This window comes from Serinus canaria, chromosome 3, assembly GCF_022539315.1.
Source record: "Serinus canaria isolate serCan28SL12 chromosome 3, serCan2020, whole genome shotgun sequence".
Lineage (NCBI taxonomy): Eukaryota > Metazoa > Chordata > Aves > Passeriformes > Fringillidae > Serinus > Serinus canaria.
The window spans coordinates 1,978,372-1,993,539 of record NC_066316.1 but is presented as its reverse complement, the minus strand read 5'-3'; the positions used below and the strand labels follow the sequence as shown (position 1 = coordinate 1,993,539).

General features: G+C 48.2%; 1 protein-coding gene across 1 annotated transcript; it reads right to left on the bottom strand.

The window, feature by feature from the left end:
• Window positions 1-1,185: 1,185 nt before the first annotated feature.
• On the bottom strand, window positions 1,186-11,117 carry LRRN4 (leucine rich repeat neuronal 4). Its single transcript, XM_018918060.3, has 6 exons — window positions 10,789-11,117; window positions 10,185-10,489; window positions 8,005-8,721; window positions 6,640-6,844; window positions 5,431-5,568; window positions 1,186-4,327 (listed from the first exon to the last, which is right to left on the bottom strand). Exons 3-6 carry the CDS (start codon window positions 8,681-8,683, stop codon window positions 2,782-2,784), a joined length of 2,568 nt encoding a protein of 855 aa, XP_018773605.2. The 5' UTR covers window positions 8,684-8,721; window positions 10,185-10,489; window positions 10,789-11,117; the 3' UTR covers window positions 1,186-2,781.
• Window positions 11,118-15,168: the final 4,051 nt, after the last annotated feature.

Genomic DNA, 15,168 nt, shown 5'->3' with positions numbered 1-15,168 from the left:
AAATTGTTTCAGAGATGTTTGGGTATTCCAGCAATGCTGCCAAAGATTGATGATTTGAAGCTGGAGTTACAAATAGGATTTGTTGTTGGGTGCAGTCAGGAAAAGGGGGAGGAACAAGTGGGTGGAGCAAAGCTGGGCAGCTCCCTAAAATGGTTTTATTGGGAAAGTTTCCGTGCAGCCCCTGGGTTGCTTTGCTCCCCTCACTGCCGCAGTCTTGAGCAGCTCTGAGAGCTCCCTTCACTGGAAAAAGTTTAGTTGGTCATTACTAAAATGAATCCTGGTGAAAATACAAAGTGGTAGTAGCAAAAAAAAAAAAAAAAAATCTTAATTTGAAGCATTGATACTTCTCATAGGTGTTGATAAATACAAATCCCATGTTTTTAATCCTGCTGATACATCTCATACATTTCACTTGCCACTTGTGGAAGGGTTGAGTGTTACCAGGCAAGAGAGAGGCACTGCCCCTGGCTGGGGCATCTGTGCTTCAGGATGGTTCATCAGCTCAGATGGAATTGGGCTGTTTAAGTTGGAGCAAGTGGGGATTGTGGGAGCAGGACTTCTATATTTGTGTGGCTCCCAGAAAGGGCACTTTAAAAGAATGGGAAGGTGTGATGTGTTCCCTTGGCTGTGAAATTCAGGAGAGGCTGGCATGAGAACTGGTTGGAGAAATCATTTGTGATGAACTTCCTGGTTCAGTGATTATGAGCTGTGGTGTGGTAAAGGGTAGTGAGATATGTCCTCCCAATACCTCACTTTAAATGATTCCCCTTGCTTTGGACTAACTCATATTAAAGTTGAAGCAATCTTTATTTTCAGTTGCAGTATCTTTTTCTCCTGCCCTTCTCTGGAGCTAATCTTTGGGACAATATAAATTGCTATTCACAAATCTCTTATTTTGTTTTGTTTCTGGTAAAACCAAACACCCCAGTCAAGGTCTCCTAGAGCTGTGCTGTACAAACACAAGGGAATGGGTGACCTCTGCCCCAGTTTGGGATAATGACTCTTTGGCTCACTTGCTCACTTCAAATGACAAACAGGTGTCATATGTACCCCTTCACTAAATCCTTGAGAAAACGCAGGAAAAGCCAGGCCAGAAATAAGTATAAAAACCTAGGTCCAAACAGAGAAAACTCTGAACTACCAGAATGTGAAAATAAGAGATTTTCAAAGTGAGAGGTCAGAACATCCTGTCTTCTTCATTTGTATTTTTGAGTCATGGGGCTCAGCCAAACTTGGGACACACATGGCAGGAATCTCTATCTGTCCAGTGATGGGGAGAGGACAAATTCCCATGAAAGGACTGCAAGCCCATAGTGGTGGCAAAGGAGCAAACCTCCCTCTGCCACATCCAAAGTGAAAGCTCTTGGGACATCAGTGAACACAAATCTACCATCATAAAAACATTTCTTTACTACGTGTTGAAAGTTCATTCCAAAACAACAAAAGCAATTAATTTCTCAGGCCAAACATTGTAGATGATAAAGACAACACCAAGATGCATGTCTTTAACAAAAAAACCAGAACATAGCTCTGTGGCTTTTATTTCAGTAATACTGAAAGTATTAAAAACCCCAAAAGAATGGAACAGAGACTCTTACACACTACAGCACCTTTCCCTCAGAGTTCAGAGGGGTTTATGCACTGTGCATGTACAGTGCTGTACAGCAGCAGCAACAGGCAGCTCCTGGAACTGAAGCCTGGGGAAATACCAGATTGGGACACCTCTTTGGATTCCAATGGCAAGCTCAAAGTTGGGATTGTCAGCATTTCTTACTATTATTGTACAGAAATTGGCACCCAAGTGTTCATTTGGAAGGTGTCTGCAGAACTGTCTGCTGCTAGTGCAGGGGATTTGGGTTTTTCAAGCCTCAGCAGCACACACATTAAATTGCTTCATTACTTGGCTTTTTGCCTCTGTATGAGGTAAATCATCAGCTGCTAAATCTGTAGATGGGATGGATGATTGGGGTGGAATATCCTCTCTGCTTAAAATCCACTGGGAAGCAATTAATGTGTTCCCCTCCCCCCTTCTGTGGGTCACTGCTGTACTGCAAACCCCCCACTGCCTGTGAGCTTGTTTTGGGGAAGCACTTGGGAGGCTCAGCTGTGCACAACCTTACAAAAAGTCAGAACCAAACAATTACCCCTGCCCTAAGGATCCTGCACAGTCTGTGACTACAATTAAATTTCATGTTTCTTTTTCCTGAACTGAAGTTAGGTTGATCATCTGCATCCACTGCATCCACTGCATTTGCTTAGAGGAGTTAATCTGCACAAGACCTTGTCACTGAGCCCACTTACTCCTTTCAGCTATACTCTCTTTATGGATAATACCTTTAAAAAACAGAACCCCCAGCTTTGCTCTGTGAATAAAAGCAGAGTACATCTTGCTAAGCCTAATGCACCTTGGATTGCAACTCTCATCTGACATCTGACTTTGTTCGTGGGAGATACTGAGGGCAGACAGCTGGCCAGGCAGCCTCTCACTGTGTGAGATTTATGCTACTCTATTTGTAGGTGATTACAAAAACAACTTTTCAAGGTTAGTGTCCAGGCTTGCTGCTGATTAGCACAGGAACAGGAGTCCAAAGGCTTTTTTCTGGTTGACTAATTTCGTTATTAGTTTTTCTCTTTCTTTGGTGGTTTTCTCTCCCTTAGAAACGTCAGGGTTATGGAATCTGATGGTTCATATTTTGCTGAAGGACACTTTCAGAGTCTCATAAAAACACACCAAGGTGATGGAGATAGAGAACTTTGATTGTATAGAACAATCACCCACAGCTAATTAGTGGTTTGTATTTTTAAGGGATAATCAAATGCTGGGTTCTTGTAGGAGACTAAGTGTGTGCCATACTGCTCACTCTGAGGCTTTTTACATGCCTTACACAGACATACAGACAAAATAATTGTGGTAATGAGAAAGAGTCCACTTGCTGCAGACAGACCAGCAAAAACATACTTGTAGTTGGGTTTTGTTTTAAAGCTGGTGCACGAATTACCTGGAGTTTCCTGGCCTGTTGTCTGGCTTGACCCTGCTTTGTTGGAGGCAGTGACACAGATCTGGTACGTGGTAAATGGAAGTAGGTTGTACAGAGTGTACTGCCTGGCCGTGGGGTAGATGTTGTCCATGACAAACTGCCTGTCCTCGCTGTCTTGGGCACGAAGCCTCAGCTCATAGCTGTGAACAACTGAATATGGGGCACACCAGCGGATCTGTGCAGAGCTGTCAGTGATTTCAATCACCGCTCTGAGCCTGGGTGGGTCTGGAATCTCATCTTCCCTCGATGTGCCAGGACATGAACACTGGGATATGTTCTGGAGCTCCCTGCACGGCTTCTGCAGGTGCCTGCAAGGATCGTAGTCACAGGCGACCTGGACCGTTTGCACCGGGGCTTCCTCCTTTGGCTGTTCGTAGTCGTAGTCCTCGGGGTAATCTGGTGATGGTGTGGTGGGCGCAGGCTCTGAGCGGGCACTGCTCTTTGTGGAGTTCAGCTGTGGGGGGCTCGTCTGGGGGGCACCTTGCCTGGCATGAGTGGTAGAGGAGTGAGAGGGGTGGTTGGTGGTGTGGGGGACTCCTGTTCCTCCAGCAGAATAGTCACTGGTGGTCTGGTTGAATGGCCCTTCTTGGGGGAATGTCACGTCGGTTGTCCTGAGCCCTCTCTGTAGCTGTTCTGTTCCAGCTGGACTTGGGGAGCTGTGGTCTGGGGACTGAGCAAAGAGCTCTTGGAGAAAAACTGGGAAGGAGGTTACAGATGCCAAGGAAGGGGGACTGCTTGTGGGTTCAGAAACTGCCTCCACCTCGTGGGAGGAACTGTTGGTATTTGTTAGGATGGGTTCTGTTGGGTTGGATGCTACTGTACTCCTTGCATCCCTCTGTATTAGGGAGCTGGTATAGGTGTCTTTGGTTGGCACTGGATTGGATATTGCTGTGCTCCTTGCATCCCTCTGGATTGGGGAGCTGGTATAGGTGTCTTTGGTTGGCATTGGATTGGATATTGCTGTACTCCTTGCATCCCTCTGGACTGGGGAGCTGGTATAGGTGTCTTTGGTTGGCATTGTGTTGGATGTTGCAGTGCTCACCACATGCCTCTGGATTAAGGAGCTGGTGTGAGTCAAATCTGTGGTCAGCAGAGCTGAGTCTGTTGTTACTGCAGCAGAGGCATCATCACTGGTGAAGCTGAAAGCATCACCATCAGGAAGGGCTGTGCTTGAGTTAGGCTGTGTAATGTTGCTCTCTGACTGGCATTTGTTGTAGAGCTCCAGCAGTGAAAGAGATGTTGAAGGTCTGCCCGAATCTTCCTGGGATGTACAAAAGGTCTCCCGAGCCCTGCAGAGGGAAACCAGAATAGTCAAGATCCAGGAGAACATTACAGGTTTCTGTAGGTTGCCTGGATTGCAGTTGGTGACCTGCTGTCAAACCTGTCTTTATGTGAGTGAGAATGTGAGACCTAGACCAAAGCTAGATTGCCTTAACAGTAGACCAGGCAGCTTTCCACAGCACTGGCTGTGGAATTTAGCTGCAACTGGCTTTTTATTTTTGTAAGGTGCGGGGATATCTTATGCCCGAGGGGAAGTGTCCTTTGGTACAACAATGGCTGTGAACTTTAGCAAAGGACATCGGGATTCAGCTTGTCTTAAAGGGTCAGACTTTAATGCAGCAGTAATAGGGGAACACATGCAGGGAGCTGTAACAGGATTCCCAGGATTCTTAATCCATCTGGTTTAGGCAGCTGGAGGTGGGCTGATGTGGGACTTTTAAATGACTAAGATCGAATTCTTTATTTACTCAGCCACTGAAATTCTGGTAAAGAATGCAACTGCTAAACCCATCCCGATGAAAAACCGTCTAATTTCAACAATCTACTTCCCTGCTCTCTGAGAGATTTGATGACAAATCTTCTTGGTGGCCTTTGAAAAGGAAGAGAGACCATTTATATGCAAATATTTCCTTTAACTGCAGCTTACTGTAATTAGTCTGTAAAACTGTAGGGGAGCATGAAAACAATAGGTGAGAAATGGTGCTATTTGCAAGGGGTTTTGTTGACTGCCGGTGGTGATGTAAGCTTTGCAAGTAGCAGGGTGAGGACAAAATAATTTATTAAAGATCTTCCAGAGTTTCCCAGTTTCTGTCCCCAGCGCTGGCACATCAAGACAGCTCATTTTCTATCTTTAGCTAATACGGAAACATGTGAAATATGGTCCAAAACAGAAAGGAAATATTCTCACCTAAAAGTAGAATTCATAGCTAATAACACCTTATGCTTTGTCCCTGAAAGAGACGTTATTTTGCACTTCTACCTCTTGTGGAAGGGAAGAACACACAAGGAATTTGAATAACTCAGTGAATGGCGGTGAATGTCTGGTCCCCTGACAACTCGCACACTGAAGTTGTGTCTGAAGAGCATTACTCGATCTCTTGAGCTCACTTACTTTTGCAGAATAACTTTCTCGGGCTTGGACAGCAGCCAGGAGAGCTGGCAGTTGCACAGCAGAGGATTCCCGTACAAGTTGATGGTGATGCCATCCGATGAATTGGTGCTCCAAGGATTAAAGGAACTCAGGTTACAGCTACAAGAGGACAAATGCAAAAATTAAAAAACGCTGGGCTACCTTCCAACGACTGGAGTGTGCTTAGTATCCCTTACCCTTAGTGTAAGGCACAAAGCAATATTCCCAGTTCCCCTGGCAGTAAGCAGCTATTAAACCCACCACCCTGCACTCTGTATGCTCAGAAGATGCTCTCGTGTTTCTAGGACTTTAGTTCCTTAAAGTTTGGGCATGAATTTTAGCACTTTGAACTGGTATTCCTGCAAGTGTTGGAAAGTGCTGTGTAAATTCAGTAGGGCAATCAAGGGGCACGGAATCCATAGGATTTTTGCTTTGTATGGGTTTATTTTCCTGAAACTGGTTTCTAGGCAAAGCCAGTGCTCTAGTGTTTGTTTTCTGATATGCTTATATTTGGGTCACTATTATAAAAGTGTTTCAAAGTGCTCTCCAGATTTTTTCCTTGATTCTGACTTCTCTGTTTGCACTTCACCTGCTCCAATTGTGATAAACAAGTTTTCCCCTCTTAGTATTTCAGGTATATGATGTACCAAGAGGTACTACCCCAAGAATGAGGACTGAAACCTTGCTTTTACTAATGATGAACAAGGAACTATATTAAACTCTCATACTAAAAGTAGGAGGGACAGGATTTTTGTCTGCTTCTGAGATGCAGGTTTTGGAGAACTGTCAGCACTCATCCTTGCAGAGCAGGATGTCCTCAGTGACCTGCTTCTCCTCTGATGGAGAAGGCTCTTGGAAGCCAGATCTTTATCACAAGCAGGGTTCAGTGGATCTGTGCTGATCTAAACAGCTGGGTGAATTCATCCATTGGACAGGAAGATAAGGCAGAGGAGTGGGAACACAATGGATGCAACCTCAAGCAAACAATTAATTGTTCTATGAGCCCCATGCTGCCTCTTTGGGCTGTATCAGCTCCACCAGGCCAGATCACAGATTTTACATGGCAAAGACAGCAAGTGCACACCTCCTTCCTAAATCTGATAACAAGCTGTTCAATTCAGCTCCCAGGCACCACAGCACTGTGAGGCAAAAGCAGCATTATGTGAGGAAGGACAAAAAAACCCAACTCACTTCTCAAATGAGAGATGGCTCAGGTGAGGGGCACTGTGAAACATCTCTGTCTGCACGAAACCCAGGGAACGGGAGTCCTGACAGTGCAGCTCTCGGAGACCAGGCAGGGACTTGAAGAAGCTGCTGTCGAGGCTTCTTAACCGTGGCATGTTTGTCAGGTGAAGTGATGTGAGGTTGGCCAAATCTCTGGCCCACTCTGGTTGAACTGAAACAGAAAAATATTTACACCTATTGCCTGAACAGAGCATTCCTGTGGATTTCTGCCTAGAAAAGGGGTTTGAATTCATAGATATGAAGTATCTGTCACCTTCTCCAGCTATTCTCTTTGGGACAGGAATAGAACAAAAGTCAATACACCAGTGTGTAAACACTCATACAGCTGCATTTTTGTAATAGTCCCTGCGGGTCAGGCTGTCATAGGGCAGAGGAAAAGAGGGGAAAATAGAACAAAGCTGATAAGAGATATGGAATAGATTTCTTGTTGGGTGACATTAAATGAACAAGGATTTCTCTGTTCAGTAAAGTGGTCTACAAGGTCCTGACTGGTGCAAGAAAGGCAAATCACTTGTTTCTCCTAGCACGGGAAAAAGAGGCAAGAGCCATGAAACTGAAAGGATAGGTCTTGTACCAAAGGGCCTTTCTGTCCCATGACTCAGACGGGTAACTCACTACCACGAGATGGATTAGGCAAATTTTTGGAGGAAGTTCGGTGGTGCAGCTGTTTAATGTGAGTTGAAGTGAAGCCTCAAGCATGGGGAGGCCCTGGCCCTGCCCCAGGCTGAGAGCAGCTGGGCAAGGCATCTCACATCCGTGTGTCTCAGCACCTCAGGTATAAACTGAGGCAGGCAGGGCAAAAGGGAAAAAACTTCCTGAGCATTGCTCGGGGCAGGGATTGTCTCCCCCCTCAGCGGAAGTGTTCTGGCCGGCTGTGGATGGCACAAAAAGCCTCTCTCTGTGCTACTTCAATGCAGCTCTAAGAGCTCAGTGTAGCTGTGGGGACAAAGAAAGATTTCAACAGCCTGTCTGGAAAGAGAAACTAATTTCCTCCTGTGCTTCCCAAAGCTAATCCCGGGGCTGACAGGGAGATGACTGTCAGCAGCAGACAGTGGGATTAGGATGGAGGTGGGTGACTACACTGGGACAAATCCTCCTGTCTCACGGTGTTTGGTCTCTGCCCTTCCTTTGGGAGGCTACTTTGCATGAGAACGCCTTGCATGCCTGGACCAGCTGTTTGCAGCTTTCAGTGTGTGGTGTTCCCCCTGCACTCCAGGCTCAGCCAGGATGGGAGCACTTGTCCCAGCAAGGCTTCAGCTCCCCTGGCCTGACCAAGCCCTGTGTTTACAGTGGGAAACCCAAAAGACTTACTTTTCTCGAAAAAGGTCCCGCTCAGATCAAGCACATTGATGGAGTTTCCAGGCCTGTTCATGGCCTCGTTGGGATCAGTGCTGATGGCAAAAGCAGAGTCCCTAATTCCTCTGCTGTCATCCTGCCCTAGCAGTGTCACAGAGAGGTTCAGGACCTGCAGCTGAGGGTAGCAGGAAAAAGCCAGTGGCTGGATTTCAATCAGGGGATTACCAGCCAAGGACAACCACCTCAGGTTAGGCAGGGCAGAGCCGTGGCAGGATGGCACAGATGACAGCTTATTAAAGCTCAAGTCCAGCTCGAGGAGACTGCTGAGGACTTCAGATCCCCACCTCACTGACCAGAGGTGGTTGTGCCTCAGCGAGAGGACACGCAGCTGTGGCAGGTTTGCTATCTCTGTGCCATTCACCTCTTCCAAGAGGTTATTGCTGAGATCCAGGCTCTCCAGAGCCTCTGGAAGGCAGACTGGGAAAGCTGTCAGGCTCCTGTTGGTCAGCTGCAGGGTGATCCAGGTCCTGTTCTTCTGATCCTCGCAGGACATGCTGGTGAGATTAACATTCTCCCAAGTGTCCTCCTGAGCCAGCTGGAAGAAGGTGGTGACATCCCTGGATGCTGCTCTGCTCGCCAGGCCATGTGCTGTGGTCCCCAGCAGCAGAGGGAGGATGAGCAAGGGTGACAGCATCCTTCTCCGAAGTGCTTGCAGTTTGCAAGATCTGTTTCCTTTTTGTTTCAGGGAGGGGAAAACAAAACATCAACATTTAGAGCTAAGTTAAAATCCCTCCAGTCACCTACAAACTATTTTAAAGAAAAACAGTTTATAAGCCCTTTCCTATTAATCCAGGCAGGGATAAGTGATAATAGCTCTTCTGTAATTAAGCCTAAGTAAACACGAATCCTTGGGGACAGAACTATCATGCAGTCTTAGTCTAAGTGTTCCTACAGTTGTTCATGCAGGAAGCATGAACAAAGTTGTATTCCACACCAGAACTCTCAGTGCAGGTTGTCCTGCACAGTGTCCAGTTTGGCCAGCCCAGTGGGGAAGAGTTTTCCAGTGGGGTGATGCCCAAACAAAGGGGTACAACGTGCCTGTGGCAGGGAACTGTTTACTGTGAGGCTGTGTAAAGCAAATGAATGAATGTGAGGACAGAGGAGAGTTGCCAAACTTTAAAGTTCAGGACCCCAAACTGGGCTGAGTTGTGTTGGAATGGGCAGGTAAAAGTGCCTTTCCTGTGTTAGGAAGGACTTTCCTTTCCTTAGCAGGAGCTGGAACAGAAAAACCAGGGACTTGTGTGGGCTCTGCCAGGGCAGTTCTGCCCCATTGCAAGGACAGTCCCAGTGGGGACCCCGCAGGGGGCTTGGGGCTCCTGAGCAGCTGGCAGTGCCCCACAGCCGGGCTGCCAGGCAGCAGGAGGGCTGGGCCTGCTGTGGATGAGAGGCACAGACAGGCTCTGCACGGCCCAGCTGCTGGGAAAGGATGCACTGAAAATGCAGCTCCCGAACCACATTTCAGTGGAAGTGGTCAGAAATTGAGTATGCTCCTGGATCGGGGCCCCAAAGGCCTGAGCGCCAAGAAACATTTTATTTAGTGTTACAGCTCCCTCCGTGCTCCCTCCTCCTCCCACCCCTGCTTTGGTCTTTGTAAAAAGAAAAGTCCCTAGTGACTTGAGCGAGGTGCCCACAGGTAATGTGTGTCAGAGGAAGAAATTAACCCCAGCCCCAAACTCGTGCTTCTTTTGTTGAGCTGTCTTTTGTGCTTCCCGGCAACAAAATGACGATTCCTCGTCCAGAAACAAATTACAGTGTAGGGTGGTAACCGAAGCCCCACGTATTATGAAATATCTCAGACTTTTTCCAAAGTTTAATTGCTCCTCGCTGTTCCCTGAATGATGGCAGGTCTTGCCCAGACCGTTATCCTTTGCTGCCGTCCCAGGTTTGAAGTAGGGACCAGCAAACCAGTATATACCAGAACACGAAAAGAATGTGTTGTGTTTGCCTGTGTCCTTTTGGTCAGACGGAACCGTGCAAGATCCGAGCAGCCTCAGGGCTTCCCGGTCACCGGAGCCGCTGGATCTGCTGCTCCGCAGCACGTTGGCAGGGAGAGGATGGGAGGAATTGGGCTGCTGTATTCCAATCTTAGATTGAATCTTAATCATTGCCTCTAAACCGCATCCGCTTGCACGTACCTGTCCAAAAGTCCCGGTGCCTCGTGCTCCTCTCCGAGTGACTCCGACTGCTTCGCCTTGATTTTATACGCTCGGGGTGACTCAGCCGGCAGCGTGAGCTGCCTCTCTCCTGCTCCCAGCTTTCCCTGCTCCCGGCTCTGCCCACAAGCTCAGGCGAGGTTTGTTCCAGGCTCGCTCCCCCGCATCCAGCTTTGAGAGGGGGCGGCTCCGGGCAGCTTTCCCCGCTGCCTTGGCCCTAGCAGGAGGTGGGTGGGAGGGCTCTTATTTCCCAACGCTCAGGCAGGGCTGCTTCTGTCTGTCTTTGTCTAAACGGAGGGGGGTAAAGGGAAACGATCAGTGTCAATAGTCCCGACTCTCACGTCTTCCACCGACGGGGGGAGGGAGAGGAATTGTTGTGTTCCTTTGTTGGCAGGTCAGAATGATGTAAAGCTGAGGCTCTGCCTGCTGACATGAGCTTTGGTCTCTCTTTAGGCGCCAGTGAGGGGCTTCAAGTGTTTAAATTTCTAAGACTCTTGCTCTTGGGGAGTAAATTCTGCAGAAGTTCACGCAGGACAAATTACTTTCTAAGGAGGCCCTTAGGATATGTCAGAAGCGAAACTCTCACCTGCTCCTCCCGCAGAGAGGAATTCTCTCTGCCGATGGAGAGGGCGTAGGGCATCTCACTCCCCATGTGACGGCCTTTGGGAGGCCTCTCGTGGTCTCGCTGTGCGTGGGTTGTGTTCTCTGTCCCGCATCTGTGTACCACATGGCTTGGGACAATTCCCTTCCCGCTACTTCTCTCATCCTTTGCTGGAAAAGTAAAACTGACAACATAAATTATCTCCCACTGAGGGACCTGCCCCGAGCTGGGTTTTTCAACATTCCCACAATTCAAACAATAATTAGGTCGAGAGCAGAAAATAAAGTCAGGGAAATGATCCCAGAAAGGGACGAGTTTATGGAGATTGTTCCAAAGTAAAAGCTAAAGGGTGGTTGTTGTGTTGCTACTGTAGGACAATAAATTGTTAAAATTTCCAAGGAGAACAGTAGTCAGTGCTTTTCCTTTATCGGGACAACAAAACAGATCCCTGACATGAAGGCAGCACCGACCTGTAAACTTCGGTGCTAAAGTGCAGATAAAGGTCTTGCTTGCCCAAAAACGTTGAGTCTGCAAGTACACATTAGGCAGAGCTTATCTACTGACCGTGTGGGTCATCATGAGCGTGGGGAGAGAGCCTTGAAAAACACCAGAACATCCACAGAACAGAGATAGGGGCTTCCAGGAGGACTCTCTGGAGCCATGGCCGTTCCCTTGGAGGCTGGGCGAGGTGCACGTGTTGTTCCCCTGCGGATCGGCCCTAGGGCAAGACAGATGGTTCCTAAATGAGGGGCTAATCCCACCATTGACCCCGGTGGCCAGGCCGAGCGGGGCAGCCGGGCCCGGCACGTGCGCGCCCGCAGGTACCTCCAGAGCTCTGCTGTTCAAAGGGCAAGGCGGAGCAGGTTACAAACATCTGAAGAATTTGGTATAAGGGGAGGAAAGCCCCGCTCCAGAGAGGCCGGTGGAAATCCTGCCTTCCCTCTGGCTTGGCAGAGCTGCCGGCTGCGGCACTCCTCTTTGGGAAGCTGAGGAGCAGGGAGGTGGCCTGGCTTTGCCCTGGATTATTAAATACCTGTGTTTGCTGCCCTTAGCCCAGTATTTACACACAGTGAATTTTCATTGCTTATTTTAGGGTTATTTGTTGTCTTATTAATTTTAATATCTTACAAAAAATACTCCAGGAAACTCGGTGAGCCAAAAGCTGCCTTGGTTTTAATGAGTTCGTCCTTAATGACTTCATTTTGGAGACTGAGTCGAGCAGGCTGTCAGACTGGGAAAGCAGCTGTTCGTTTTGGTGAAGGTGGAAAGGAGGTCGAGGTTTTCTTTCCCCAGAGGCTCTTGATTTCTGAACGATACAGAGAACCTGTTGCAAGAGGCAGAGCACCCTTGGAAAATGAGCTTTGGTTATTTTTATTTCCCATCTTTGTTTCTCCTTTTTTCGTTGGCCAGTTTTTGTGGCAGGTATTGTATTTTCCCAGCTCTTTGCTTAGCTGCAAACTCTCATAATCAGAAATATTTCTCCTATGGTGCTCATCTCAGGCAGCTGCCCAGGTGCTGGTGGAGGTTTCCCAGGGCAGGCAGCAGCCCTCGTTCACCAGTTTCTTTGAAATATCTGCTAACAGCAGGCAGAGATTTCCCCTTTGTGATTCGCTTTGGCTTGTTCTTATGTCGCCTTTTATTCTTTTTTCCGCTTTTCTGAGAGTTTCGGTGAAACCTGAGGGAGCTGGTTAGCAAAGGCAGGCGTTCCTGTCAGCCTTTTCACACGGGCAATGCAAAGAGCTGAAGCAGACGCCCCCTCCCCGGGGGCGATTCAGGGCTGCACAAAGCCCCTCTGCCCGCAGGAATTCTCGGGCTGAGCCCTGCATTCCTTAGTGACACCAAGATAAGCAGAGCAGGAGAAGGTGAGGATGGTACCAGGCTGTAAAGTTTAAGAGTTGAATGTTTCTTACTGGCCGTGATCCAAGTGATGGTTAAGAATGAAAATATCCTGGAAAAAATCTGGAAAAAGGCTTTTAAAGCCTACAAAAGAACTGTTTCACGGGTCTGTCCAGAGAGCAAGCACAAACAAGATACTTCCCTACAGAGAAAAGGGAGAGAATGGAAGAACAGGATTATTTAGTCTGAGGTTTCAGAAAACGATGGGGTGTGTGTCTCCTAACCCAGGCTGAAGGCAGTGGTGAAATCCCCTATGGAATTTGATGTAAGAGCAGCAGGATCCATCTGACATCGCCAATGCTTTACCCTGACCCGGCTTGGGTTTAATTAAGCACCGTGTACAAAATAGGGTTGCAGCTGAGAGGAAATGTAAGTTTCCTAAAGGTTTGTTTTCATCTAATAACATTCCTTCCCAGGATTTCATCTCTGTATTGCAAAACCTCAGGACAGGCTCCCCTGTCCTGCTTTCACTTATTCACTCTTTCACTCATTCTGGGAAACCTCTCCCACATCTGGCACCGTGCAATTAATAACGTGGTTTCTACAGCCCACCTGGTCTTAACCCTGTGTATAAATACGTGTGATGAGCTCATGAGAGCCGAGGGTGATCGGGTTATTGCACAAATTAGGGAGGGTGTGGAAGTGCACGTGCACTGAGGGAATGTCCGGAGCCTGGTGGGACGTGCTGGGTGGGATGAAAGATGACCCCAAGCTGTGGCTGGTGCAGGTGTCAGGCAGGGCAGGCTGGGGCAGGCCTCCTCTCAGGTGCTGCCCGCCACATCCTGTCTGGAATTATGGAAGTGCAGGAATGCCCTGGGTCCTGCCTTCCCACTCCAACCTCTCCAGGAAGGAGTCTTCCCACTGAAACCTCTCCTCTTTGTAGGAAGAGGAGCTGCAGTCATATGCAGCACTCAAAGCAGCTGGATAAAAACAGCTTCCTTTCCCACCTATTCCCCACCTATTGTGAAAAAGCCTTGCAAAGTGAGTGGGGCAAGGAAAAGATACAGCTGATTGACCTAAGGAAATACAGAGACAGGGCATCAGCAGGGGATCAATCTCTTAAACCTAAAATGGCAAAGGAGAGGGCTTACAGCCAGCCAGGATGAGCTGGCAGATCTCCTCCTTGCAAAGCAGCAGTGAAGGATTCAGTCGAAAGGCAGTGACACATTGGGTAAGATTGAAGGAGGGGCAGGAAAGAAAATGGAAATATTTGCTAGTTTTTCTAAAATCCCAGCAGAGACAGCTTGAACTGCAAGTGAACGTGCTTGTTTAGCAATGGAATGAGCCACACTGCTAATGAGAGCTGTGCTCAGATTTCCCGTCTCTGCATTCCTGTGCTCAGGTCACGTAGGCAAGTGGCAGCTACAGGGCCTCCATGCAGCTCTCTGGGACAGGCTCTGCTCCAAGAGTGGCAAGCAAGGGCTGTGCATCCCGGGGAGCAACCCACAGCAGTCTGGCAGTGCTCATTGCCAAACGAGGGGCTCCATGGCCAGCATCCCCACTTCAAAGCCTAACTGGACACTGATCTGGGAGGCAGCTGTCTGTGGAAGAGGTGCTGGCACTAATATGAGCATTTAGCTCTCCCATGGCACCCTTAGGCAGGCTTTAAATATGGCCAATGTTTGGACTTGGGTGGATCCTACAATGTGAGGAAAATACTTGGCTTGTGTCAAGCAGGTGACAAGTGGGTAGGTTCTCTTCTGAAGGAAAACTGGATGGTCCCTCAGCCTGTAAAAAAGGTGCTGAGGAGAGGGAAGAACAGAGGGCTGGAAAGCAGGCTGTAATTTTTTATTTTTGCAAAATGTAAAGCTGTAGGTTAATCTGCACAAACTAGGAGTGATTCCTCTGAAGGCCATTGACAGGGGCTGGGAAAAAGCAGAGCACATGGCAGGAATATCAGGGCTCTCAGTTTCCAGTGATGTTTATGAATTTATGTAGTGATTTCTGCAGCATCCCTTTATGATATCACAACACCTGTCCATTGTATTTCTTTAGATATGTGAAACCAGTTTTGGTTTGTCCAGTAGTTTCATGACTTCTCCTGGTTTCACCCTGTCCTTGCTTTACAGGCTAATATCACATTTCATTCACTTCGGTGGATGTGTGTGGTTCCTTCCAGCAGGCAGAGCTGCTGGCTTCAGATCTGGTTCCTCAGAGACATCCACAGCTCCTCTGGGAAACCTGTGCCAAGGTCCTACCGCCCTCACAGGGAAGAATTTCTCCCCAGTGTCCAATCCAGCGCTGCCCTCTGTCAGTGGAAGCCATTCCCCCTTGTCCTGTCACTGTGTGCCCTTGGCTAAAGTCCCTCTCCAGCCCCCTCACAGCCCTTCCAGGGGCTCCAAGGTCTCCCCAGAGCCTTCTCCTCTCCAGGCTGAACACCCCCATCTCTCAGCCTGTCTCCAGAGCAGAGGGGCTCCAGCCCTCTGAGCATCACTCTTTGCATTTGCACGCATGTCAAATCATTTCTAC